The following is a 24,554-nucleotide window of genomic DNA, read 5'->3' on the forward strand; positions in this document are numbered from 1 at the left end:
CATCATAGGCCTAGCTTTGGGTCGAAGGAGATTTTAAAGGGGAATGTCTTTATAGACAAGTTTCAGTTTTTTAACACTGAACAAAATATTAATTTTAATTAATATTGGAAGAAAATACAACCAACAGAAAATGTAGAATTGAATCAAAATGTAAAATAAATATTAACTGAAAAATTAAAATAAAAAAAAAACATTTAAAACAAGAGTGAGTGCTTCTGGACCAGTGTTGTTTACATCTGGCAAAATGGTCTATAGTTTTTCCTCTGTATAATGTTAATAGATCTATCTTGATGTCTATTTTGTGCTTATTATGTTTTTAACAAAATTGTATACTTTTTTTGTCTATTTAATGGGTTAAATATTCTGTTTGACGTTTTAAACTATTTCTATGGCGCAGAGGGTGATGTCACAGTAGAAGTGACGCTAATGGAACTGTGTGTGTGTGTGTGTGTGATTATTTCGTCACTGCAAGAGGGCTATATAAGACCGCGCGAATTCCAGAAAATTTGTGGGTTTACAGTTAGGAGTTATACAGAGTGAGAATTTGAAGTTGGCGTGTTTTTTGGTCTGTTTTTGGCTTGATATTTGTGTGTTTTGGGCGTGTTATTTGTGTTTTTGGGCGTTTGTTCTTCTGCGTGTTTTGGTGGTGTTTGGTGTGTTTTGTTTTGTTTTATTTTTGTGTGTTTGGTATCTTCTTCATGAAGATATATAGAAGGCCAAAAAAGCCCGCTGCGGTTAGCCGGCCATTCTTTGGCTGGCTAATCGCGCGGGTTTTTTTGGCCATGTACAATTGGCTGGTCTCTTTCTTGGGACGCCAGCCTAGTACCGAGCCATTCTGCCGGGACCATAGCGGTGAAACGGAGGTCCACCGCGGACAATACAGCAGGCGTCCTCGGATGCCAGCTGTGGAGCCCGCGGTGATGCCTGTTCACCGTATTTCGGACACCGCGAGAGAGACCTGTAAGTAAACCCATTTCTTCTGTTATTAACTATAGAGTCAAATGACATGTGTTTATTATATTTGTGTTAATCAGAGTTTGACATGAACTGTGTAAGTGAGTCAGTATCTGTAACTAAAAAGTCGTTTAAAGTGTAAAACTCAGTTATCGTTTTGTTACTATACTAACGTTAACTTAAAAACTTGACAGTTACTTTAAACCCATGGGTAACGCTTCATATTAAGACCCGCAATGTACCGGGTAATTAAACATCATTTACAACGTACCTATTTGTAACAACAGAGTACCTTTATAGTACACAATACTTGTAGGTATAAGGGAACAATATGATACGTTTGGGGTAATAAGGTGGTAAAATATGGAAAATTATAAATTATTTATACTTGAAGTATTTTACCCTTACAAAAAGTCCTGTGTTAATCCTGTGATACTGCTTCGGTACAACAAGAAACTACCACACAAAAAATGATTGGAGCTAAATATGACAGGATTACCACAGCACTTTTTTGTTGTATTGTATCACACGAATTTACCATTAGATGCCATATGTGGTTTTTCTGTTGTATTGTGTGGTAAAACCAAAGCTTTTGGACAGAGTTAAATACAACATGATTACCACAGAACATTTTTTGTAACTATTGTAATATTACTTGGTATGTATGACTAAGGGGCGATATTATTATAAATCAGCTGGACTTTTGCTATTTAAATCATATCAGTAATATAGGCTACTAAAAAGTGATGTGCTGTTATATTTTATTTGACGACGTGGCTCGTAGGCATCGACTGTATACAATATACTTTCTTCAGGTAAGTAGGGAATAAGAAAAATGTACAAAAAAATTATTAAATAATTTATACATCATTTCCCCAGATATTTGCCTAAGTCGTACATACCATGTAATATTACAATAGGTACACTGTAGTTATAAAATACTTATAAATAATTTATAAAGTATAAATAATTGATAATTTTCCATATTCTTACCACCCTATTACCCCAAAATAAATCTATTGTTACCTTATACCTACAAGTATGTACTTTAAAGTTACTCTGTTGTTACAAATAGCTATGCTTAATTATGCCGTACATTGCGGGTCGTAATATAAAGCGTTACCAAACTCCGTTGTTAATGTTGTTGACATTGCATGTTCTTCTCACACCTGACTTAATCTCAAATGGACACTTCTGGACAATATACTGGAAGAAAGAATGATCTTGTTGTTCTCCTTAACTCTTATACTGTAAAACTCATAAAATGCTTTTCATATACAGGTCCAGTGTTAAAAGCCCAGAAACCTGTTTTGAAGTTTTCTGCAGCTTCAAACAAAGGCGGTCTCAGTAAAGGGTAAGATAAAACATTCACAGTAAATAATATAAAGAATCAGTTGAAATGCATGAACTTGTTAATGCAGGGGTACCCAAACTCTGTCCTGTGGGGCGGTTGTCCTACAGGGTTTAGCTCCAACTCGCCTCAGCTTGCCTGGCAGTTTCTAGTATGCTTAGTAAGATGTGTTTGATTAGGGTTGGAGCTAAACTCTGCAGGACACCCACCGACTTTGGGTACCCCTGTGTTATAATGTCAGTTGGCTTGTAATGATTCAGATGAGTGCTGAAGGAAACATTTGTCTATTGGTCTATTAGAAGGCACTAAATTCATCAGAGAATATTGCAATGTTTCCTTTTAACATTTGTAATTTCATGTTTTAAACAAAAAAATATGTTTAGCTGTAAATAAAAAATTACATTGTACTTGAGTGTTTGCACAAACAGATTTTATTACATGTTTTATTTGTATTTATAGACCTTCTATGAGCTATCCAGGATCCCTGGGACTAACTCCTCACAAGCGTCCCACTTGTACTTCACAGGTTAGAGTTTTACCAGAGCCCTTATCATAACTAGTGCCAAGTTACAAAGAAATTGAATGTGCATGTATTAATTCTCTGTTTTCTGCATTTCCAGCCAAGTGGGACAAAGCTAGTTGAGGAGTTCCCTCCAGGAGGTCCGTTGGATGCTCGAGAAGGTCCTTTGTTGTCTCGCGGTTTGTCCACCCACCAAAGTAAGTTTGAAATGTTCTAATACATATTTATTAAGATTCGAGGGCTTCACAATTGTTCTTTAACTTGTAATTTTTATTCTTGCTTATCAGGGTTTGCCCAGCCGAGTGGTCGAAGGCCAGGCCCGGGCAGGATTCAGTCTGCGAAAATCTCGCAGGTTTAAATTTGATCATAACTAGTTCAATTTTAAGTTAAAAAGTAGTTTAATGATCATTTGTTAATTCTCAGTTTGTTATTTTCCTGCAGACTGTTACTGTGACGTATGAGGAGGTGGATGCGAGCTTTAGGCAGAGATCTAATGCTCCGTGAGTTCAGCTATTAACCTTTTGTTATACTTAATCATTTGTAATATTTGTTTTAGCCATGTTTATGTAAATATGGTAACAGCAATTGGGTAGTCCCTGAATATTTTTATATTTATTTATATATATATATAGACCAGTACGCCCCCTCATATGTCCGGTACCTGCCCGGGTTACCAGACGACCCATGGCCGCTCGTCCGCCCGTCCGGTCCTCAGAGGACATCTGTAAGTTATTAAAAAATTCATTTAAATTTCAATCAGTTTTTCTTATATGCACATTTGTTCTTAAAATCGTAACTTTTAGTCTTACTGACATTATTTTTATTCTTGCTTATCAGGTTTAGCTCAGCCTGAGATTGTGGCCGCGGGTGCGACCGGCAGAGGGCCGGCAGAGGGCCAGCAGAGGGCAGGTTGCGCACGCTCCTCTGGGGGCCGCGCCCGCTCCTCTGGCGGTCCTGGCCCTCAGCCGGTCGTGCCGTCGGCCGGCCCTCAGCGGGTGCTGCCGTCGGCCGGTCCTTTGCCGGTCCTGCCGACGGCCGCTCCGTTGACGGTCCTGCCGACGGCCACTGCGACCCGCGTCCGATCTTGTGAAGGCCCCACTAGTGCCCGGGTTACCAGACGACCCATGGCCGCTCGTCCGCCCGTCCGGTCCTCAGAGGACATGTGTAAGTTATTAAAAAATTCATTTAAATTTCAATCAGTTTTTCTTATATGCACAATTGTTCTTAAAATCGTATCTTTTAGTCTTACTGACATTATTTTTATTCTTGCTTATCAGGTTTAGCTCAGCCTGAGATTGTGGCCGCGGGTGCGACTGGCAGAGGGCCAGCAGAGGGCCGGCAGAGGGCAGGTCGCGCACGCTCCTCTGGGGGCCGCGCCCGCTCCTCTGGGGGCCGCGCCCGCTCCTGTGGGGGTCGCGCCCACTCCTCTGGCGGTCCTGGCCCTCAGCCGGTCGTGCAGTCGGCCGGCCCTCAGCGGGTTCTGCCGTCAGGGGGTCCTTTGCCGGTCCTGCCGACGGCCGCTCCGTTGCTGGTCCGGCCGACGGCCACTGCGACCCGCGGCCGATCCTGTGAAGGTCCCACCCGTGCCCGGGTTACCAGACAACCCATGTCCGCTCGTCCGCCGGTCCAGTCCTCAGAGGACATCTGTAAGTTATTAAAAAATGCACTTAAATTTCAATCAGTTTTTCTTATATGCACAATTGTTCTTAAAATCGTAACTTTTAGTCTTACTGACATTATTTTTATTCTTGCTTATCATTTTTAGCTCAGCTTGAGATTGTGGCCGCGGGTGCGACCGGCAGTGGGCCGGCAGAGGGCCAGCAGAGGGCAGGTCGCGCACGCTCCTCTGGGGGCCGCACCCGCTCCTCTGGGGGCCGCGCCCGCTCCTGTGGGGGTCGCGCCCGCTCCTCTGGCGGTCCTGGCCCTCAGCCGGTCGTGCAGTCGGCCGGCCCTCAGCGGGTTCTGCCGTCGGCCGGTCCTTTGCCGGTCCTGCCGACGGCCGCTCCGTTGCTGCTCCGGCCGACGGCCACTGCGACCCGCGGCCGATCCTGTGAAGGTCCCACCCGTGCCCGGGTTACCAGACGACCCATGGCCGCTCGTCCGCCGGTCCAGTCCTCAGAGGACATCTGTAAGTTATTAAAAAATGCACTTAAATTTCAATCAGTTTTTCTTATATGCACAATTGTTCTTAAAATCGTAACTTTTAGTCTTACTGACATTATTTTTATTCTTGCTTATCAGGTTTAGCTCAGCTTGAGATTGTGGCCGCGGGTGCGACCGGCAGAGGGCTGGCAGAGGGCCAGCAGAGGGCAGGTCACGCACGCTCCTCTGGGGGCCGCACCCGCTCCTCTGGGGGCCGCGCCCGCTCCTCTGGCGGTCCTGGCCCTCAGCCGGTCGTGCAGTCGGCCGGCCCTCAGCCGGTCGTGCAGTCGGCCGGCCCTCAGCGGGTTCTGCCGTCGGCCGGTCCTTTGCCGGTCCTGCCGACGGCCGCTCCGTTGCTGCTCCGGCCGACGGCCACTGCGACCCGCGGCCGATCCTGTGAAGGTCCCACCCGTGCCCGGGTTACCAGACGACCCATGGCCGCTCGTCCGCCCGTCCGGTCCTCAGAGGACATCTGTAAGTTATTAAAAAATTCATTTAAATTTCAATCAGTTTTTCTTATATGCACAATTGTTCTTAAAATCGTAATTTTTAGTCTTACTGACATTATTTTTATTCTTGCTTATCAGGTTTAGCTCAGCTTGAGATTGTGGCCGCGGGTGCGACCGGCAGAGGGCCGGCAGAGGGCCAGCAGAGGGCAGGTCGCGCACGCTCCTCTGGGGGCCGCACCCGCTCCTCTGGGGGCCGCGGCCGCTCCTGTGGGGGTCGCGCCCGCTCCTCTGGCGGTCCTGGCCCTCAGCCGGTTATCTGTAAGTTATTTAAAAATGTATTTACATTTCAAACAGTTTTTCTTATATGCACAAATGTTCCCAAAATCATAATTTTTAGTGTTACTGCCATTATTTTTATTCTTGCTTTTATTCTTGCTCCTCTGCCAGTTCCACCGTGGGCTGCTCCGGCCACTTCCGGCCACTTCATCTTTACTTCAGTAGCTCAGTAAGTTTAACAAATTCTAAAGTGTTTAGGTTGAACATTTGTAAAATTACGTTTTGCTTTAGGGATTTTACAAATAGCAAATGTTAAGTGTTGGAATATTTGCAGCAACAGCTCTTAACAATATTGTTTTATTTTATGTATTTATAGACCTTCCCTTCCACAAGTGCAGCCAGCACCAGCATGTGCGCCCCACAAGCGCCATGCTGGTGCTATGTCACAGGTAAAAATTTGTCCTAAACAAAACTAATGTCAATCTATATGTAAAATGTAGTGTAATATACATGCATTCAATCTTTGTTTGTTTATATTTACAGGAGATACAGACGAGAAAAAGGGCAAGATTGACGCCTCCTCCTCAGTATGTTTATCAAGTTCTCTCTGTTTTAACTCAAAAATTTATAATGTAATGTTTAGCTGTTTCAACATTTTTATAGACAGCAGTTGTTTAACGTCTGAATGTTTGTAAAAACAGGTCTTAATTATATTGTTTTATGTATTTATAGACCTTCCTCTACACAAGCTGTCCTTTCAGAGGTAGAAATTTACCTAAACATATCTACTGCCAATTTATATCTAATGTGTAGTGTAATATGCATGTATTACATCTCTATTCTCTTTTGTCTTTGCAGCAAAAAAGAAGAAAAAGAAGGAGGAGAAGGCAAAGGCGAAATCGGGCTATTCAGTAAGTCTCAGCAAGTCTAGCAAAATCTCAGTTTTAACAAAAGTTTAATGTTTGACTGTTTGCAGAAATGAAGAATATTGCTGGTCATTAAGAAATGTGTTTTATGTATTTATAGACGTGCACTTCAAGCCCAGAGTGCATCTACTCTCCAGGCTTCGTCTAGCACTGCGGTCTCACAGGTAAAAATTTACCAGAGCCCTGAATATAACAAGTGTCATGTTATATTTAATATGTAGAGTGACGTACATGCATTAAATCTCCATTTGTTTTATTTTCAGGCTTCAATAAGCAGTGCTATAGACAGCCTGGAGAGAAAGCTGTTTTGCTTGTCCGTTCACAAAAAATGAAGTTGAGGGCAGCAGCAGCAGCAGAAAGCTTCAATGAAGCCCCCCCGCCCCAAAAAATACAATTAAACAATTTAAGGACCTGAAACTTGAGATCATTGCTTTACAACTTTTTAAACTTATTACTCAGTTAGCTGGATTTCATTGTTATTTTTTGGGTTCTTTGATCTATTTGTTTCTTAGAATCACATCCTGTAGTTGCTGTCAAGCAACAGATTCAAACGTTAAAACCTGTCCGGGATCAGGTTTAGTTCAACAATAATAACAGCTTATCAGTATCAGAGGTGATGGGGGAAGTCTGTCACATGCGTGTCCTCTCCATGTTATTAAGAGAAATCTGTTGAGGATGGTGTGATATGAGATTTCTGAATTCAACGTGTAAAATGAGAAAAAAGTTGAGAGAGAGAGAGAGAGAAATTTGATGAGAAAAAAATGAAAAAGAAATTTGACTCAGACAAAAGGTCCTCCATTCTTTTATAATAGTAACATTAAAACAGGTTAGATTACAGATGAGTACAGTGTTCAAGCTTAAAATCAGGTAAACAATTCAAGATGTCAGGATCTACAGCCATACATTTTACATTACATTAACATTAACTCATTAGCAGATGTCATGAGTTGCAGGGTTTCTTCTCATGGTTCCCAAATGGCTACAGACAGACAGCTGTATATTCTGTTTGATAACCGTATATCCTCCAGCAATGAAGAAGCTCAAAGCTGGAAGTTTTATGTGAAGACGTGGCAGACAGAAATACTAATCGTGCATCATGAAGTGTTATACAGTAAATTATTAATGCGTTTTGTTCGTTGATTTATATGGATTTGTTTTAAATATTTAATTTTATTCATTTTCTTTATTGTTTTGTTGAAAGATCAGTCTAAAGACTCGTATGTTTAACTAAGCGTTCACCTGATTTATTGCCTAAACATGTTTTCATTTCAATATAAGCTTGACCCGAACCAAACGCACATCTATCTTACTGTAAAAACTGTACATTATATCAGCAGCCTTCAGACTAACTTGTTTTTTCTGCATTTCTCATCCTTTTGTTCCCAAAGAGACATGAAGAGACTGACAGATCCAGCTCCGGTTCAGTGTGATGCTCAATGATGACTGCAGCCATAGAGTCAACCAGAAGCAATGAAATCTGTGATGATCAAGCCTTTAACTTTGCATCCCATGATCTGCCGCCAATGAATGTGACGCCATTGCATTCATTTTGTTATCTTACATCCAGCTGAGAGGGACTTTCGGCCACATAAAAATATTCAGATAATCATCCCATCATATATTAATTCTCATGATGTATTTTAAGTACTAATGTAAAAATATGTTTATGGTTTTATTATTTTCACAGATAAGTGATGCGGTGTGAGGATGAGACCTTCCACATGCTCCTGAAGTGTGATGCAGAAACGAAATCGGAGGATTTATCTGTCTCTGACCACAACTACACCTAAAAATCACAGCTGAACCTGAAGCCACCTACATCTGATATGACACAACAGGGCTGTTTCCCAGATGGGCTTATTCTAGTACCAGACTAAAATGCAAATGTGAGCTGCCATCATTTTGTACTGACATCTCAACATATATCAGTGTTTTGTCTCAAGATGCACACCAGTATCGTTTTTAATATATATATTTTTTAAACTACTTAAATTTGGTCACATATTAAAACATTTTATTTGATTAAGGGGCAGATTCCCAAAGAGGGATTAGATTAATCCAGAACTAGGTCTTAGTTATATTACGACATTTAAGTAGTTTTTACAAACATACCTGACAAAATAACAATACTGGGTGCATCTTAAAACAAAACATTGGCACTGATATATGTTAATGTCAATACAAGAGGTTTTTAAATATATTTAGATTTTTTTGTTAAACGAAGGCAACTCAAACATGTATTGTAGTCTGGGACTGAGATAAGCCCTGTATGGAAAACCACCCCTAAATATCTACAGTATCTAACAGGTGGTAAACTTGGCCTGTTTAATGAAAATATTGAATTGATGTTATTTCTTGACACTAAACATTTCTGTTGGTTTTCATAGTGAGATCCAAATAATTTTAATGTTGGAGCACACACGCACAAATATATTGAATGACATTTTATTCATTATGTTTAAACACTTTGGGGCTATTTCCCAGACAGGGATTAGACTAGTCCTAGTCTGTCCAAATTGAGGCACTTTGTTTTGCCCCAAAATGCACACAAGTAATGTTTTAAGTAGGGCATGTTGGTAACACTTTACAATAAGGTTCATTAGTTAACTACATTAGTTAACATGAACTAATAATGAACTGCACTTATAAAGCATTTATTAATCTTGGTAATGTTAAATTCAACAATTACTAATACTTTATTAAAATCTTGTTAACGTTAGTCAATGCACTGTGAACTAACATGAACAAACAATTTAAAGATTTATTTCTATTAACTAACATTAACAAAATTTAATAAATACTAATACTGTAACAAATGTATTGCTGATGGGTTCATGTTAGGTAATACATTAACTAATGTTTGTTAAAACTAGTTATACATATATATAATTATATTATTATATATAATTATATATACTAGTTATATATATATATTTTAAACTAAGGCGGATACAAATAAATATTGAAACATTTGAGCCAAAAAAATAATTCAGGTGTATGTAGGCCTAATATACATGTATGGTAATCAGCTGTGCATCTTGACATCAGAGGTGGGTAGTATTGAATTACATTTAAATTGTTATATTTTCTTGCGTAATTTTTTTACGTTTAAACATTAAGTTTTTGTAACTAATACTTTTAGAGTATATTTAAAGATGGATACTTTTACTTAAGTACATTTCTAGTGGAAAAGAATGTACTTTTATTCTGCTACTGTCAAATGGTAATGATTAATAAATATTAATATAGCCACCTGAGTCCCAGCAATTCATTTTTGTCTTTTGTACAGTATAATGAACATGAGTTTCAGACCTCTAACTTAAGTCAAGCACAATTTGTTCAACCTATTTGAATCATACTGTTCGGTCCAGAGGACATCCTCTGGGTCTTATATGGGGACACAAACTTTCTTTTCAAAACAACACCAGGATTTTGTTCTTATGTTTGGTTCCCTTAATAGGTAGTAACTTCTATGGCAGATGTTGAGAAGTTTTTAAATAAAATAATTTTTAACACTTATACTGTAAAATACTTATATTCTGGGTCCAAAACATTTCCTGGAGTAGATACATTTTTCTTGTATTCTGTTGCCTTTATTGTTTTATAGCCTAAGAGCTTTGTTTACCTTGTTTTGTTGTAGCGCAACAGGCGAAAGTAGTGAAAACACGAAATGGAGTTTAAATTATATGGACTCATAGGCCAAATGGAATGGATTTGAGGAAGCAGCAGCGTGAAAGTCAAAACGCGGAACGGAGTTTAATTTATTAGATCATTTATTCTTAAAAAGTGCGTATATAATGACTCCGGTGCGCATTGTTCCAGCAAATCTCTGAAACTCTCACAAAATGTGAGTTAATAAAACATCTCTATTGTGTGTTTGTGTTTTATGAGATGGTTTAAGGGTGTTGTTAATGTCAAGGGGTGAAACAATAAAGCAAGAAGCATATTAGCCATCATATTTTAGGAAATTTGTAATCATCATCTCTTCTAAACCCAAGGATGTTAAATATTTATGTGCCTGCCATGATCAAATCTTCATTATGAAATTTTACCTTGAGAAATAGTTCATGCTTTTGTGCAATGCTCCACTAGTAGACACCATGAAATGTTACATTATAATTAAGACAATATTAACACAGACAAACACACACACAGAGAGAGAGAGAGAGAGAGAGAGAGAAAATGAGCTAAATGAGGGAGATATGATATGTCCCAATAGAGTCATCAGTTTTATCACAGTATTTGGCATTGCATTTCACCCTAAGCAGATACAAACGCTGCTTCCTACATTACACGAAGTGTAATTTGTCTATTCTCTGCTATAGGACTAAGTTACATCAAACAAACCCCAGGCTGTGTTACATTATTTATGCCAGTGTCTCACATGAGGACAGTTTTGCCACAGGCAATGATGAAAATGATATAACATTTAGTTATCCTCTATAATAGACTTCCAATATTTATAAAGGTACAATGTTCAAATTAAAACAAGAGAGAATAATGCTCATTTATCAATTTTTATTTAGGGTCTTCTTTAAATTTAGAAGAATCTGAAGTACGGTATCGGAAACGTCACTCACGTCACACGCGGGGTGGGTTCAAAACGCGCGACTCGGCCAATAGCGTTGAAGAAAACTTAAAAGTTCGTCCCACTTTCCTACGTCATTTTTTCAGCGCGGGAGATTCGAGCAAGCGCGTCGCATAATACTGAAAGTTGCCGCCAAACCTAAGCTGTAAGTACTGTTTTATGTAAACATTTATGGATCATTTATCGATGTTTTGTTGTTCGATGATAAATGTGTAATCTGATGCGTAGCCAATTATAGACTCGTTTGAAACACGTGTTGTGTGCCGTTTGTTATTGTTAATATGCAGAGAAGGAAATGCGCCGCTAACGTTACATTTAAAGCTTCTTTATGCGTCAAATATTGATTTTAATAACTGTTTTTAAAGCGTTTCAGCGTAATTTGTTTGTAGAAAAGGGTTGTTCTTGAATGACTTTCCTCCGCTGTCTTGACAAATAAATCCATAAGACATTATGGAGTAAAATATTACTGAAACAAACCCACGTGACTAAAATGGTGTCAAGTGGAAGTTTATAAAAGCCATTTTCTTTTAGGTACATTACCAAGTAAACTTATAGTTATCGTAACTAGATATGTTGTGTGAGTATACTGGAATATATTGTTTGTTATTGTAAAATAACTATAGAAATAAGTGGTAGCATATTTCTATAGTTATGTATTTAAAGGGACACCGCAGAACTTTTTGGCCACTAGGGGGTGCTAGACATGTATTTTTCACTTCTAGCGCCCCTAGAGCTCACAAGCGCCGCAGCACTGTCGCAAAGGAAAGGAACTGGCCAACCTTAAAACTAAACTAAAAACTAAACATTTAAAACGCTAAATGATCAACATTTTGAGACAACAGGGAGAAACGCAGTCATGTTACAACTTTCTGATGAGGAAAGCCATTTCTCAATCTGAAGGTTGCAGCCTCCAGATGTCGTATTTCTAAGCTGTATACGTCATCAAGACTGTCTTATTTCACAATATTAACAATTACAAAGTTGACTATTATACTTAGTTAATCGTAAATTGTTGCAGTATGCTTATGACTTGCGAATGTAATGCTCAGTTTACCTTAATAAACCAGGCTTGATGACGTATGCAGCCTGCATATTTGACCTCCGGAGGCTGCAGCCTTCCAATTGAAAAACGACCAGAAGTATTTCCTTGCCTTTTCCCAAACAAATATTGTTGCATTTTCCCCAATGGCGCTCGTTTTCCCTCTCTTTTGTGTGAAAATTGTCGCTCCAAATCCAAGTAAACCGATGTGGTCCAAGCAGACCTAAAGGCTGCCGCTTTGTAATACGTCACGCGAGTGACAGCGGAACGCAGCAAATGAGGAAGAGAGAAGAGAGAAACGCTCGGATCTGATTGGTGAATGAATAGGGTTTGGTTTTACACTGTGTGAGTTTGAGCAAGTTTGACTGCTATTGCATCCTGGATTGGAATGTAAATATCATAGACACAGTAAAAGAAAGGTAAATACGCGAACACCGCATGTGAATACAGGGAACTATATGCAAGATAATCGCCGTCATTTATAAAGAACATCGCATTTATGTATGAATCAAGAGTTTATATAAAAAATTGCCTTAAAGGGGAATCGAACCCGGGTCGCCCGTATCATAGGTCTGTGACACTAAAGACTGCGCCACAGAGTCACATAATAATAGCTGCTCTCTACATTCCTTAAGTAAGCCTCCAGCAAAATTCACGTTAAAAACAAATTGTGTGGAGGAAGTGACGTATGCCGTAGAGCAGTCGAATTTTGTAGTTTTTTTTGTGCTCTGGTTACTACCAGAAACCCTAAGTTTTAAAATACGAGTAAAAGTGATACAGACCCCGTCAGGCTATGGTAGACATGTCATTCAACCTATGTAAAGTCGAGTTACTATCACAAGGGTCTTGAAAATTTATTATGAAGGTTGAAAAATTACATGGTGTCACTTTAAAAATGCACTTCCAAAACTGTTGCAACAAAAATCAAAAAGACTCTTTGAAGTGGTATTGTATGGTATAGCATTTATATGTAAGCAATAATGTACGAGAGGCTGTGCTGTACTCAGCTTCGCGTCATGCCTAACAACGCCCTTCTACTCAGCCATTACTTATTTACGATACAGCACTTGCCTCGAGTACCTTATTGCTTTTATAAAACGGTTACCACACAATATTAAAGTAAAAAAAAATATAAGTGCAACTTTCATTAAGTTAAATCAATAAAAGCATTCCTTCCGCTAGAATAAATAGTCCCTGACTGCGAACAACAACATGAAAGCTCAAATAAAAACAACAAACTGTTCTCAGACTTTGTCTCATTATATGTTTATGTGTTGCTAAGGGTGTTGCTAAGGGCGCAGTGATATTAAATAGAACCGTTGGGTAAAGCGGTCATAGCAGTGTTTTATTGTGAATAAAGCACACCTGGTGACCAATCAGAATCAAGGATTGGAACTAGCCGTTTTATAATAGTTTTTAAAGAATTACTGGAATAGATAAACATGTTTATTAGAAGAAGGCACCCCAATACTTTTGTCTAGTGTATTTGCCACAGACAGTGTCTTTGTAGTTGTGACAAATGAAAATGACCTGATCCATCATTTCCAGCTCCAGTGAGCATCCCTCATCCAGACCCTCATGCAGATGGTTGGAGTTTTGATTCATCTAAAGTAACATACAAGGTGAAAGAGCATTTGTTGACATAATTAGGAAGAAAACAAATGCAACATAACACTGTGTAATAATACTACCATTTCTGTTTAATCCATAGAGCACTCATTCTCACTCTTGAGACCATGGTGTGACCTGCAAGGTCGAATATAGAGTAAGTAGCCTAAAAAAGTAAAAAATAAATGTATTTATAAAAGCTCTTATGAAAAATCATCATCATTAGCTGTCCGAGGCAGATGCAGGTCTGATGGTCCGTCCAACATTCAAAACCTCACAGTGAATCTGCAGTCTTGAGTGCTGTACCAAAACAATGTACACATATGCACATTATCAATTTAAATAAAAAAAAACACTTAATACTAAATGTAAATAAAAGCTACACTTCTAATTCAATTATCTTTGATATTGCAGCTGTAGACAAGACAATCTTCACTGTCTTCACTGGTCCAGTCTCTTGTTACCCCAAATGCAGATGGAGATTATAGAAGAGGATGGTGTCTTTTCTCCAACATCTATTGAAGATCTAGACAGGCTGGAACAAAAGTTAACAGTCATAGGATTTATATAAAGAATGGTATAAACCTTTTTATCTGTCAAACCTATTACCAATTATTGTACACATAAACAATATTAAAGTGCTTCATTTGTGTTGAAACATTACTTTAAATGTACTGGATCTGTTTAAGGTGAGCAGCTACACATAAAAGATGAACATGGAGAATCTGCTCAAAGGTGTTCACCTGCAACGTGAGCGTCTCTTTTATCATAAACGGTTTTGATGCGTGTGCAGCAGGCACTTATTTTGACAAAACACGTGATGCACATGGTTCACATGATGCAACAAACACAGATTTTGAAAACACGAGCAACACACGACACTCCAAGTTATGTCAGTGAAATGCAATCTATTTTGTGTTAAAATAAATAAGTGACAACACAAGTTGTGTTAAAAGTAAAACAAAATGTGTTGTTCCAATAATAACACTGATTGTGTTGTGTTTAACACGTTCGTTTTTAGAGTGTAGACATCAAAATAATAGTATTTTTTGTTGTTTGTTTTGTGCCTTTAGATGGTTTCTCGACATCAACTTGGAGCGTGGATCAAAGATGAAGACAGGGAAAATGACTTCAAAGAAAACTGGCCAAGTTGTGCAGAAAAACGCTACTGTGAACCCACAGGTTTCCTCTCTTCTTAGAAAACTTACAAACTTTGAATGGAATTTTGATTATACACTTACACTATCCACTGTCATTTTATTCAAAGGAAATAAAGTTTCCTCCATTGTTAATGATGCGCTGTTAGCTGTTAATTGCAATACAAAAGTACTGCTGGCATTTCATCCAACATACTTACAGCTGGACTTTTGCTATTTAAAGCATATCAGTAATATAGGCTACTAAAAAGTGATGTGCTGTTATATTTTATTTGACGACGTGGCTCGTAGACATCGACTGTAAACAATATACTTTCTTCAGGTAAGTAGCGAATATGAAAAATGTACAATGAAATCATTAAATAATTTATACATAATTTTCCCAGATACGTAGTTATAAAATACTTATAAATAATTTATAAAGTATAAATAATTGATAATTTTCCATATTCTTACCAGCTCATTACCCCAAAATAAACATATTGTTACCTTATACCTACAAGTATGTATTGTAAAGGTATTCTGTTGTTACAAATAGCTACGCTGTAAATTCAATTTAATTATGCCGTACATTGCGGGTCGTAATATAAAGCGTTACCAAACTCCGTTGTTAATGTTGTTGACATTGCATGTTCTTCTCACACCTGACTTAATCTCAAATGGACACTTCTGGACAATATACTGGAAAAAATAATGATCTTGTTTTTCTCCTTAACTCTTATACTGTAAAACTCATAAAATGCTTTTCATATACAGGTCCAGTGTTACAAGCCCAGAAACCTGTTTTGAAGTTTTCTGCGGCTTCAAACAAAGGCGGTCTCAGTGAAGGGTAAGATAGAACATTCACAGTAAATAATATAAAGAATCAGTTGAAATGCATGAACTTGTTAATGCAGGGGTTAGGGTTGCACGATTAATCGTATTTTATCATGATAACGATATGTGCGCCCCACAATTAGTTAAAGACAGTCGGCGCGATTAATGGGTAAAGACCAAGCACAAAGCAGAGGGTCTAGAATCAAGCAATGTGTTTGCTTGATATGGGCGGAGTCAGAGTAAACGGAGTGGATATTTGCAAGCGTGGGTCTGTGTTATGGTAGAATTAAGTTGGCATCACGAGATTTTCAGTCATTCATCTTGAACCATAATGGCAGAGCAACAAGAAGAAAGTGCAGAAATACAGTTTTTTTCAGAAGTTTTTCCGAAAGTTTGTTCCCGAAAAGGGTCATATACTCCATTGTTTAGATATTTCGGATTTGAGGAAAGTGATGTTGATTAGGTAATTCTATGCAGAATTTTGCGGAATGATTTTAAATGTTTTAAAAAGAGAATGGGAACTGTGAATATTACAAAACAATAAAATATTTTATAATATATTAAATATATTTAGCCTAATATTATATACATGGCTGTAAAGTGTAATAAAAATACTGAAGTGAATAGAAGTTCTTCACTTAGAGAATGATCGTGATTTCTAATCGTGATCAAAAGTTTGAGCAAAACAATTGTGATCATCATTTTGCCTGGAATCGTGCAGCCCTAGCAGGGGTACCCAAACTCTGTCCTGTGGGGTGGTCGTCCTATAGGGTTTAGCTCCAACTCGCCTCAGCATACTTACCTGGAAGTTTCTATTATGCTTAGTAAGATGTGTTTGATTAGGGTTGGAGCTAAACTCTGCAGGACACCCACCGAATTTGGGTACCCCTGTGTTATAATGTCAGTTGGCTTGTTATTTGTCTATTGGTCTATTAGAAGGCACTGAATTCATCAGAGAATATTGCAATGTTTCCTTTTAACATTTGTAATTTCATGTTTTAAACAAAAAAATATGTTTAGCTGTAAATAAAAAATTACATTGTGCTTGAGTGTTTGCACAAACAGGTTTTATTACATGTTTTATTTGTATTTATAGACTTTCTTCTATGAGCTATCCAGGATCCCTGGGACTAACTCCTCACAAGCGTCCCACTTGTGCTTCACAGGTTAGAGTTTTACCAGAGCCCTTATCATAACCAGTGTTGGGTAAGTTACTCAAAAAAAGTAATTAATTACTAGTTACTAATTACATCTTCAATCATGTAATTAGATTACTTTACAAATTACTTTCTCCAAAAAGTATTTAAATACTTATTACTAATTACTTTCTAAATCCTATTTAGTAAATGATACAAAGATAGGCTTGAAATGGCTCAAAGAAATAATATATAAAAGTACATCAATAATTCTAGTCCTACTTTAGTGTCCAATTCTCTCTATTAACTACTTTTGCCTCAGTATAATCCAACTAATGCTTATTAATACTAAAGAAGTTGTTAATTTTAAGTATTGGTAGAAATGGGGAGGGTATGGACGTAAAATAAGGTTTTGCAGAATCAGGCATTAATACATGCTATTAAGTATTAATAAACAGCCAGTATCTCATTAATATTAATGCTAATAATCAACCTATTAATAGTGAGAATTGTAAACTTAAACCATGTTAAATCCACTATTGTATTATAGTATATATAATTGTTTTAGGGTCCATACACAGTATTTAATTACATCAGAAGTAACTGTAATTAGATTACAAGAAAAATAAGAGTAATCCCTTACTTTACTTTTTCAAGGGAAAAGTAATTTAATAACAGTAACTAATTACATAGTAACTAGTTACACCCAACACTGATCATAACTAGTGCCAAGTTACAAAGAAATTGAATGTGCATGTATTAATTCTCTGTCCCACTTGGCTGGAAATGCAGAAAACAAAGCTAGTTGAGGAGTTCCCTCCAGGAGGTCCGTTGGATGCTCGAGAAGGTCCTTTGTTGTCTCGCGGTTTGTCCACCCACCAAAGTAAGTTTGAAATGTTCTAATACATATTTATTAAGATTCGAGGGCTTCACAATTGTTCTTTAACTTGTAATTTTTATTCTTGCTTATCAGGTTTTGCCATGCCCAATGGTCGAAGGCCAGGCCCGGGCAGGATTCAGTCTGCGAAAATCTCGCGGGTTTAAATTTGATCATAACTAGTTCAATTTTAAGTTAAAAAGTAGTTTAATGATCATTTGTTAATTCTCAGTTTGTTATTTTTCCTGCAGACTGTTACTGTGACGTATGAGGAGGTGGATGCGAGCTTTAGACAGAGATCTAATGCTCCGTGAGTTCAGCTATTAACCTTTTGTTATACTTAATCATTTGTAATATTTGTTTTAGCCATGTTTATGTAAATATGTTAACAGCAATTGGGTAGTCCCTGAATATTTTTATTTATTTATATATATATATATATATATATACACCAGTACGCCCCCTCATGTCCAGTACCTGCCCGGGTTACACGACGACCCATTGCTGCTCGTCCACCGGCCCTGCACCCGGCCACTGCTAAGTCGATCCAGCACTTGGCCAGTCCTGAGCCGGTACGGTCCTCAGAGGATATCTGTAAGTTATAAAAAAAATCTGCCCACGGCCGCCCCTCTGCCAGTCGCACCCGCAGCACGCAGGCACTCATCTGGAGGTTCCGGTCGCGCCCGCTACTCTGCCAGTCCGGCCCGCACCTCTGGCAGTCTCGCCCCTCAGCCGGTCGTGCTGTCGGCCGGTCCTCAGCGGGTGCAGCCGTCGGCCGGTCCTCAGCGGGTGCAGCCGTCGGCCGGTCCTCAGCGGGTGCAGCCGTCGGCCGGTCCTCAGCGGGTGCAGCCGTCGGCCGGTCCTCAGCGGGTGCAGCCGTCGGCCGCTCCGTTGCCGGTCTTGCTGATGGCCACTGCTAAGCCGGTCCAGCACTTGGCCGGTCCTGAGCTGGTGTGGTCCTCAGAGGATATCTTAAGTTATTAAAAAATTCATTTAAATTTCAATCAGTTTTTCTTATATGCACAATTGTTCTTAAAATCGTTACTTTTAGTGTTACTGACATTATTTTTTATTCTTGCTTATCAGGTTCAGCTCAGCCTGAGAATGTGGCCGCGGGTGCGACCGGCAGAGGGCAGGTCCCGTCGCGCACGCTCCTCTGGGGGCCACGCCCGCTCCTCTGCTGGTCGCACTTGCTCCTCTGGTGGTCCTGCCCTTCAGCCAGTCGTGCCGTTGGCCGGTCCTCAGCGGGTGCTGCCGTCGGCCGGTCCTTTGCCGGTCCTGCCGACGGCCGCTCCGTAGCTGGTCCTGCCGACAGCCACTGCGACCCGCGGCCGATCCTGTGCAGGTCCCACCCGTGCCCGCGCCTCTGCCGGTCCAGCCGGCTATTCTGGCCGTCCAGCCCGCACCTGCTCCTCTGCTGGTAGCGCCCATGCCTCTGTCGGCCCCGCCTCTCCGCCGTTTCTGCTGATGGCCGGACCGTTGCCGGTTATCTGGAAGTTATTTAAAAATGTATTTAAATTTCAAATAGTTTTTCTTATATGCACAAATGTTCCCAAAATCATAATTTTTAGTGTTTTTGCCATTATTTTTATTCTTGCTTTTATTCTTGCTCCTCTGCCAGTCCCGCGGCTCCTCAGCAAGTCCCGCCATGGACCGCTAATCAGCAGGTCCTAACGTGGCCCGCTCCTCTGCCAGTTCCACCTTGGGCTGCTCTGGCCACTTCTCTTTGTACTTCAGTAGCTCAGTAAGTTTAACAAATTCTAAAGTGTTTAGGTTGAACATTTGTAAAATAACGTTTTGCTTTAGGGATTTTACAAATAGCAAATGTTAAGTGTTGGAATATTTGCAGCAACAGCTCTTAACAATATTGTTTTATTTTATGTATTTATAGACCTTCCCCTCCACAAGTGCAGCCAGCACCAGCACGTGCGTCCCTCAAATGCCGTGCTGCTGCTATTTCACAGGTAAACATTGGTATATCTGGTCTCCACACCACAGAAAAAAATAAAACGATCCAGCCCCGGACACCAGATCACGTCAGAAAATATAAGTTTACTTTGTTAAAGTATCTGTCAGATACAAGGCTGATCAATTGTTGCTAGATGAGAGCATAAACGGAGTCGTGAGACGGAGGTTTTAGATGATAAAATAGAACAGAGTTTTATTGATGGACAGTTAGTTTCAGCTGCATATGTCCCGATGCTCAAACCTCGTCCACCCCAGGAACACAGCATGCACTTTATATCCAAATTGCTCAGCTGCATCATCCCTTAGACCTTGGGCTTCCATAAACATTTTCTTTATCTATCTTGTTTACACACAGACAGAACAGCTCTATGAAACTTCCCAAATGTGAAACTGAACCACAGAGAGACATATAAAATATAGAAATACAATGAATTAATGAATGATATAATAAAATACAGAAATATAATAATGAATGAATAAATGAATAAAAACAATAATGAATAAATGAATTAATAAACAATAATGTAATAATAAAAATGATAATAATGAAATTGATAATGATAAAATAATATTAAATAATCAAATACAATAATTAAATGGATAAAAACTAATGATTATAAAATGATTATGATGATTATGTAAATAAATGATTAAACATAAAAAAACACAATAATAAAAACATTCTGCACGTAAGGATCTAAGGTAGGATCCTTCAACATTTACCAGAGTCAGACATAACTAATGTCAATTAATATGTAAAATGTAGTGTGCTATGCATGCATTAAATCTCTTTTTTTTTTACAGCCACACACATTTGATGAGGGGGAGGTTGAAGCGAAAAAAGCCAGAATGACAATTAAAGGCAATTCTGTAGCTCAGTAAGTTTAACAAATTCTCTTTTTATAATGTTTAGCTGTGGTCATTTACAGTTATTATATAGAAAACTTGTGCTTAGTGTTTGAATATTTGAAGCAACAGGTCTTAACAATATAGTTTTATGTGTTTTATAGGCCTTCAACCTCAGTCTCAGAGGTAGAAATTTACCAGAACCCTACATATATCTACTGCCAATTTATGTGTAGTGTAATATACATGCATTAAATCTCTATTTGTTTAATTTGCAGCAAAAGAAGAAAAAAGAGAGAAGAGAAGGCAGCAAAGACAGAGAAGACGGGCGGCAAAGTCAGCTCAGTAAGTTTTAGCCAAATAACTTTAACATTTGTAACATGCTTTTTATAGGCAACATTCGGTTAGTGTTTGAATATTTGAAGCAACAGCTCTTAGAAATATTGTTTTATTTTATGTATTTATAGACCTTCCGCTCCACAAGTGCAGCCAGCACCAGCATGTGCGCCCCACAAGCGCCATGCTGATGCTATGTCACAGGTAAAAGTTTGTCCTAAACAAAACTAATGTCAATCTATATGTAAAATGTAGTGTAATATACATGCATTCAATCTTTGTTTGTTTATATTTACAGGAGATACAGACTAGAAAAAGGGCAAGAACTACGCCTCCTGCTCAGTATGTTTATCAAGTTCTCTCTGTTTTAACTCAAACATTTATAATGTAATGTTTAGCTGTTTCAACATTTTTATAGACAGCAGTTGTTTAACGTCTGAATGTTTGTAAAAACAGGTCTTAATTATATTGTTTTATGTATTTATAGACCTTCCTATCCACAAGTGCAGCCAGCACCAGGGCCTTCAGCTGTTCTTTCAGAGGTAGAAATTTACCTAAACATATCTACTGCCAATTTATATCTAATGTGTAGTGTAATATGCATGTATTACATCTCTATTCTCTTTTGTCTTTGCAGCAAAAAAGAAGAAAGAGACAGAAGAGAAGACAAAGGCTCACAAGCGCCATGCTGGTGCTATGTCACAGGTAAAAATTTGTCCTAAACAAAACTAATGTCAATCTATATGTAAAATGTAGTGTAATATACATGCATTCAATCTTTGTTTGTTTATATTTACAGGAGATAAAACAGACGAGAAAAAGGGCGAGAACTTTGCATCCAGCTCAGTATGTTTATCAAGTTCTCTCTGTTTTAACTTAAACATTTATAATGTAATGTTTGGCTATTTCAACATTTTTATAGACAGCTGTTGTTTAACCTCTTAAGTGTCGTCCTATCCTTTAGAGTGGAATATAACTCTGGCACTTTTCTTGGTCTTGTTTTTAAGATTAGGCCGGTCCTCAGCGGGTGCAGCTGTCAGCCGCTCCGTTGCCGGTCTTGCCGACGGCCACTGCTAAGCCGGTCCAGCACTTGGCCGGTCCTGAGCTGGTGTGGTCCTCAGAGGATATCTGTAAGTTATTAAAAAAATCATTTAAATTTCAATCAGTTTTTCTTATATGCACAATTGTTCTTAAAATCTTAATTTTAAGTGTTACTGCCATTATTTTTATTCTTCCTTATCAGGTTCAGCTCAGCCTGAGCTTCCCCTCTGCCCATGGACGCACCTTTGCCAGTACCGCCCGCAGGTCCCAGTCGTACCCGCTCCTCTGGTGGTCCCGCCCCTCAGCCAGTCGTGCCGTCAGCCGGTCCTTTGCTGGTCCTGCCGACGGCCGCTCCGTTGCCGGTCCTGCAACAATGTTTTTTGACAAATAAAATCCACTAATATGAGATCACTTAGTATGGTCAGCTGCTGGTTTGTGTCCTGTTTTACACTGCCTCATACAACTTTAAAGCTTTAAAATGCATCACACTGTGTAGTATGTAAATTTATAGGGATGGTTTCTCAGACAGGGATTAGACTAGTTCTAGACTAAAAAAAATTAAGAGCTGTCTATACTGAAAACAACTTGCACTTACATGTCTTAAAGAGCCACACAGGTCGAAACTGAGCTGTATTGCAGAGTGTCATGAAAGTAGTTGAACCAAAAAGTGCACGATTAATAAAGTTATTGGCTTCTAAAGTAGGGAGTCAACTCTGAATCGCTGAAATGAGTCGTTATATGGATTGGATCTACTGCCTGACTTTGTCCACGTCACACAAACACTTCCACGTCACACGAGATACTAATCTCTGCCTACAGCCTCGCCCGCGGGAGAAACGAAAACTATGACCCGCCCACAGCTAGTTAGTATGTGTAAACATCAAATCAAGCTGTGTTTTCAGTTTGTGTTGTTTTCACTACCAAAGGAGACTTTTTTCAAGGAGGGAAATACTAAACGTGTCTAGCTGTGAAGAATCAGTGGTTAAAATTAATTTTTAACGAAGGGATTTAGACGTTTGGCAATGAAAGATGGTTCAGTACCCACTTTATTTGGAACAACATGCGTCTCCTAATCACAACCTGTAAGTATGATTATAGCTACATACTTGCTTAAATGAGTTTAAAATGTTTTTATTGCTTGGATTAATGATGAATGATGTCATTGTTTATGCTCTATATACAGTCAGAGTCACGATAGCAAGCGGCTTATGCTGCACTTACGGTTTTGCTATGACGTAGCCTGGAAATGCGACCTCCGGAGGCTGCAGCCTTATTGAGAAACGACCATAGTCTGATTTAAATTCAGCATGGTTACTTTTACCTTTCCACTGTACAAGACAACGCAGAAAGGGGCTGTGTGGGGTGCCAACCATCTGCGGGTGCATAATTATCTGATCCAATTCGAGCTTTGGATGCATTAAAGAAAATAAACTTATGCGACTACACCGCATGTGACGCGGCGACCGGAAGTAATGTATTTCAGTGTGTTACAATCAAACGTGTGCAAAGTTAAAATTATTATTTATGTTTTGCTTTACTTTATCAGTAACACTTGAATACTTTAATTACTGGTAAGTAAATTATTAACTATACATATATCTGTAGATTTTTGCTATGACCCGGTTAGTTTACATAAATGCTTAAATGAGTGTAAAATTGTTAGTTTCTGTCATCGTTTTTATTGCTTGGATTAATGATGAATGATGTCGTTGTTTAAACTCTATATACTGTCAGAGAGTCACGTTAGCAAGCGGCTAACGCATGCTCACTTACGGTTTTGCTATGACTCGGTAAGCTTACATAAATGCTTAAATGAGTGTAAAATGTTAGTTTCTATCACCGTTTTTATTGATTGGATTAATGATGAATGATGTGTAATGTATTGATGTCGATAATGTCTTCTCAGTAAATCATGTTAGCACTAGGTCAATACTAGGGGTGGGCGATAAACCAGTAGACATAATTTACCGGTAGAAATTTGTCAACCGGTAGAGATTTTGGACTATTGTTTCTATCGAGGTTACGCGCCCACGTCGCGCATGTCCACGTGGTCGCGAAAACGTAACGTTTGTACACGTATTTAAGCACTGCCGTTTTAAAACAAGTTATTTTAAGCCATTGAAACACAGACAACAGATCTGTATGCGTGCGTTCTTTCTGTGTGTCGCGCAACCGCTGCTCTTTCTGTCTGTGAGGAGCACACAAGTCGCGTGACCGCTACTCATTAAGCTCATGAGCATTTTTCCGCTCTATTGGCGTTAAATAGACATATGTGTCAAAATTCAAGTCTTTGCAAGCATCCTCATAAACACAACCCGTTAGGTCTGAAGAGAAAGTAAACAGCTAAAAGAGAAAGCGCATATTTGTAACAGTGTATTGGATCCGGACTTTGGTCTTAAAGGAGAAGTTGCCTTATTTTGCTCCTGTCTGTCACTCGTGTTAATCAATCAGCATTGAAAGAAAATCTCTCACTGCTCCTGATTAAATCACTTTTCCACCTTAAATAAAAATATATATAGGCCTA

General features: G+C 38.9%; 2 protein-coding genes across 6 annotated transcripts; both read left to right on the forward strand.

Annotated features, from left to right (window-relative positions):
* Positions 1–538: 538 nt before the first annotated feature.
* LOC129417738 (uncharacterized) lies at positions 539–7,040 on the forward strand. 2 transcript variants are annotated; one of them, XM_073869257.1, is made up of 19 exons: positions 539–960; positions 2,236–2,308; positions 2,765–2,831; positions 2,926–3,022; positions 3,113–3,177; positions 3,267–3,325; positions 3,458–3,549; positions 3,663–3,989; positions 4,103–4,471; positions 4,591–4,953; positions 5,067–5,441; positions 5,555–5,734; positions 5,864–5,921; positions 6,069–6,141; positions 6,236–6,279; positions 6,425–6,455; positions 6,551–6,603; positions 6,719–6,782; positions 6,882–7,040. In XM_073869257.1, exons 1-19 carry the CDS (start codon positions 699–701, stop codon positions 6,948–6,950), a joined length of 2,721 nt encoding a protein of 906 aa, XP_073725358.1. In that variant the 5' UTR covers positions 539–698; the 3' UTR covers positions 6,951–7,040. The 2 variants fall into 2 exon arrangements, with proteins under 2 accessions (XP_073725358.1, XP_073725359.1); XM_073869258.1 differs by having other exon boundaries at positions 5,073–5,441.
* An 11,016-nt stretch (positions 7,041–18,056) lies between these two features.
* On the forward strand, positions 18,057–22,454 carry LOC141365232 (uncharacterized). 4 transcript variants are annotated; one of them, XM_073869263.1, is made up of 14 exons: positions 18,057–18,149; positions 18,926–19,348; positions 19,535–19,583; positions 19,731–19,803; positions 20,612–20,685; positions 20,818–20,839; positions 20,932–20,998; positions 21,121–21,193; positions 21,288–21,331; positions 21,477–21,531; positions 21,627–21,694; positions 21,789–21,835; positions 21,997–22,119; positions 22,233–22,454. In XM_073869263.1, the coding sequence occupies exons 5-14, from the start codon at positions 20,657–20,659 to the stop codon at positions 22,419–22,421; spliced, it is 717 nt and encodes a 238-aa protein (XP_073725364.1). In that variant the 5' UTR covers positions 18,057–18,149; positions 18,926–19,348; positions 19,535–19,583; positions 19,731–19,803; positions 20,612–20,656; the 3' UTR covers positions 22,422–22,454. The 4 variants fall into 4 exon arrangements, with proteins under 4 accessions (XP_073725364.1, XP_073725361.1, XP_073725363.1 ...); XM_073869260.1 differs by lacking the exon at positions 18,057–18,149 and adding an exon at positions 18,678–18,815; XM_073869262.1 differs by lacking the exon at positions 18,057–18,149 and having other exon boundaries at positions 18,823–19,348.
* The last annotated feature ends 2,100 nt before the right edge of the window (positions 22,455–24,554 follow it).

Source organism: Misgurnus anguillicaudatus, chromosome 7, assembly GCF_027580225.2.
Source record: "Misgurnus anguillicaudatus chromosome 7, ASM2758022v2, whole genome shotgun sequence".
NCBI classification, from domain to species: Eukaryota; Metazoa; Chordata; class Actinopteri; order Cypriniformes; family Cobitidae; genus Misgurnus; species Misgurnus anguillicaudatus.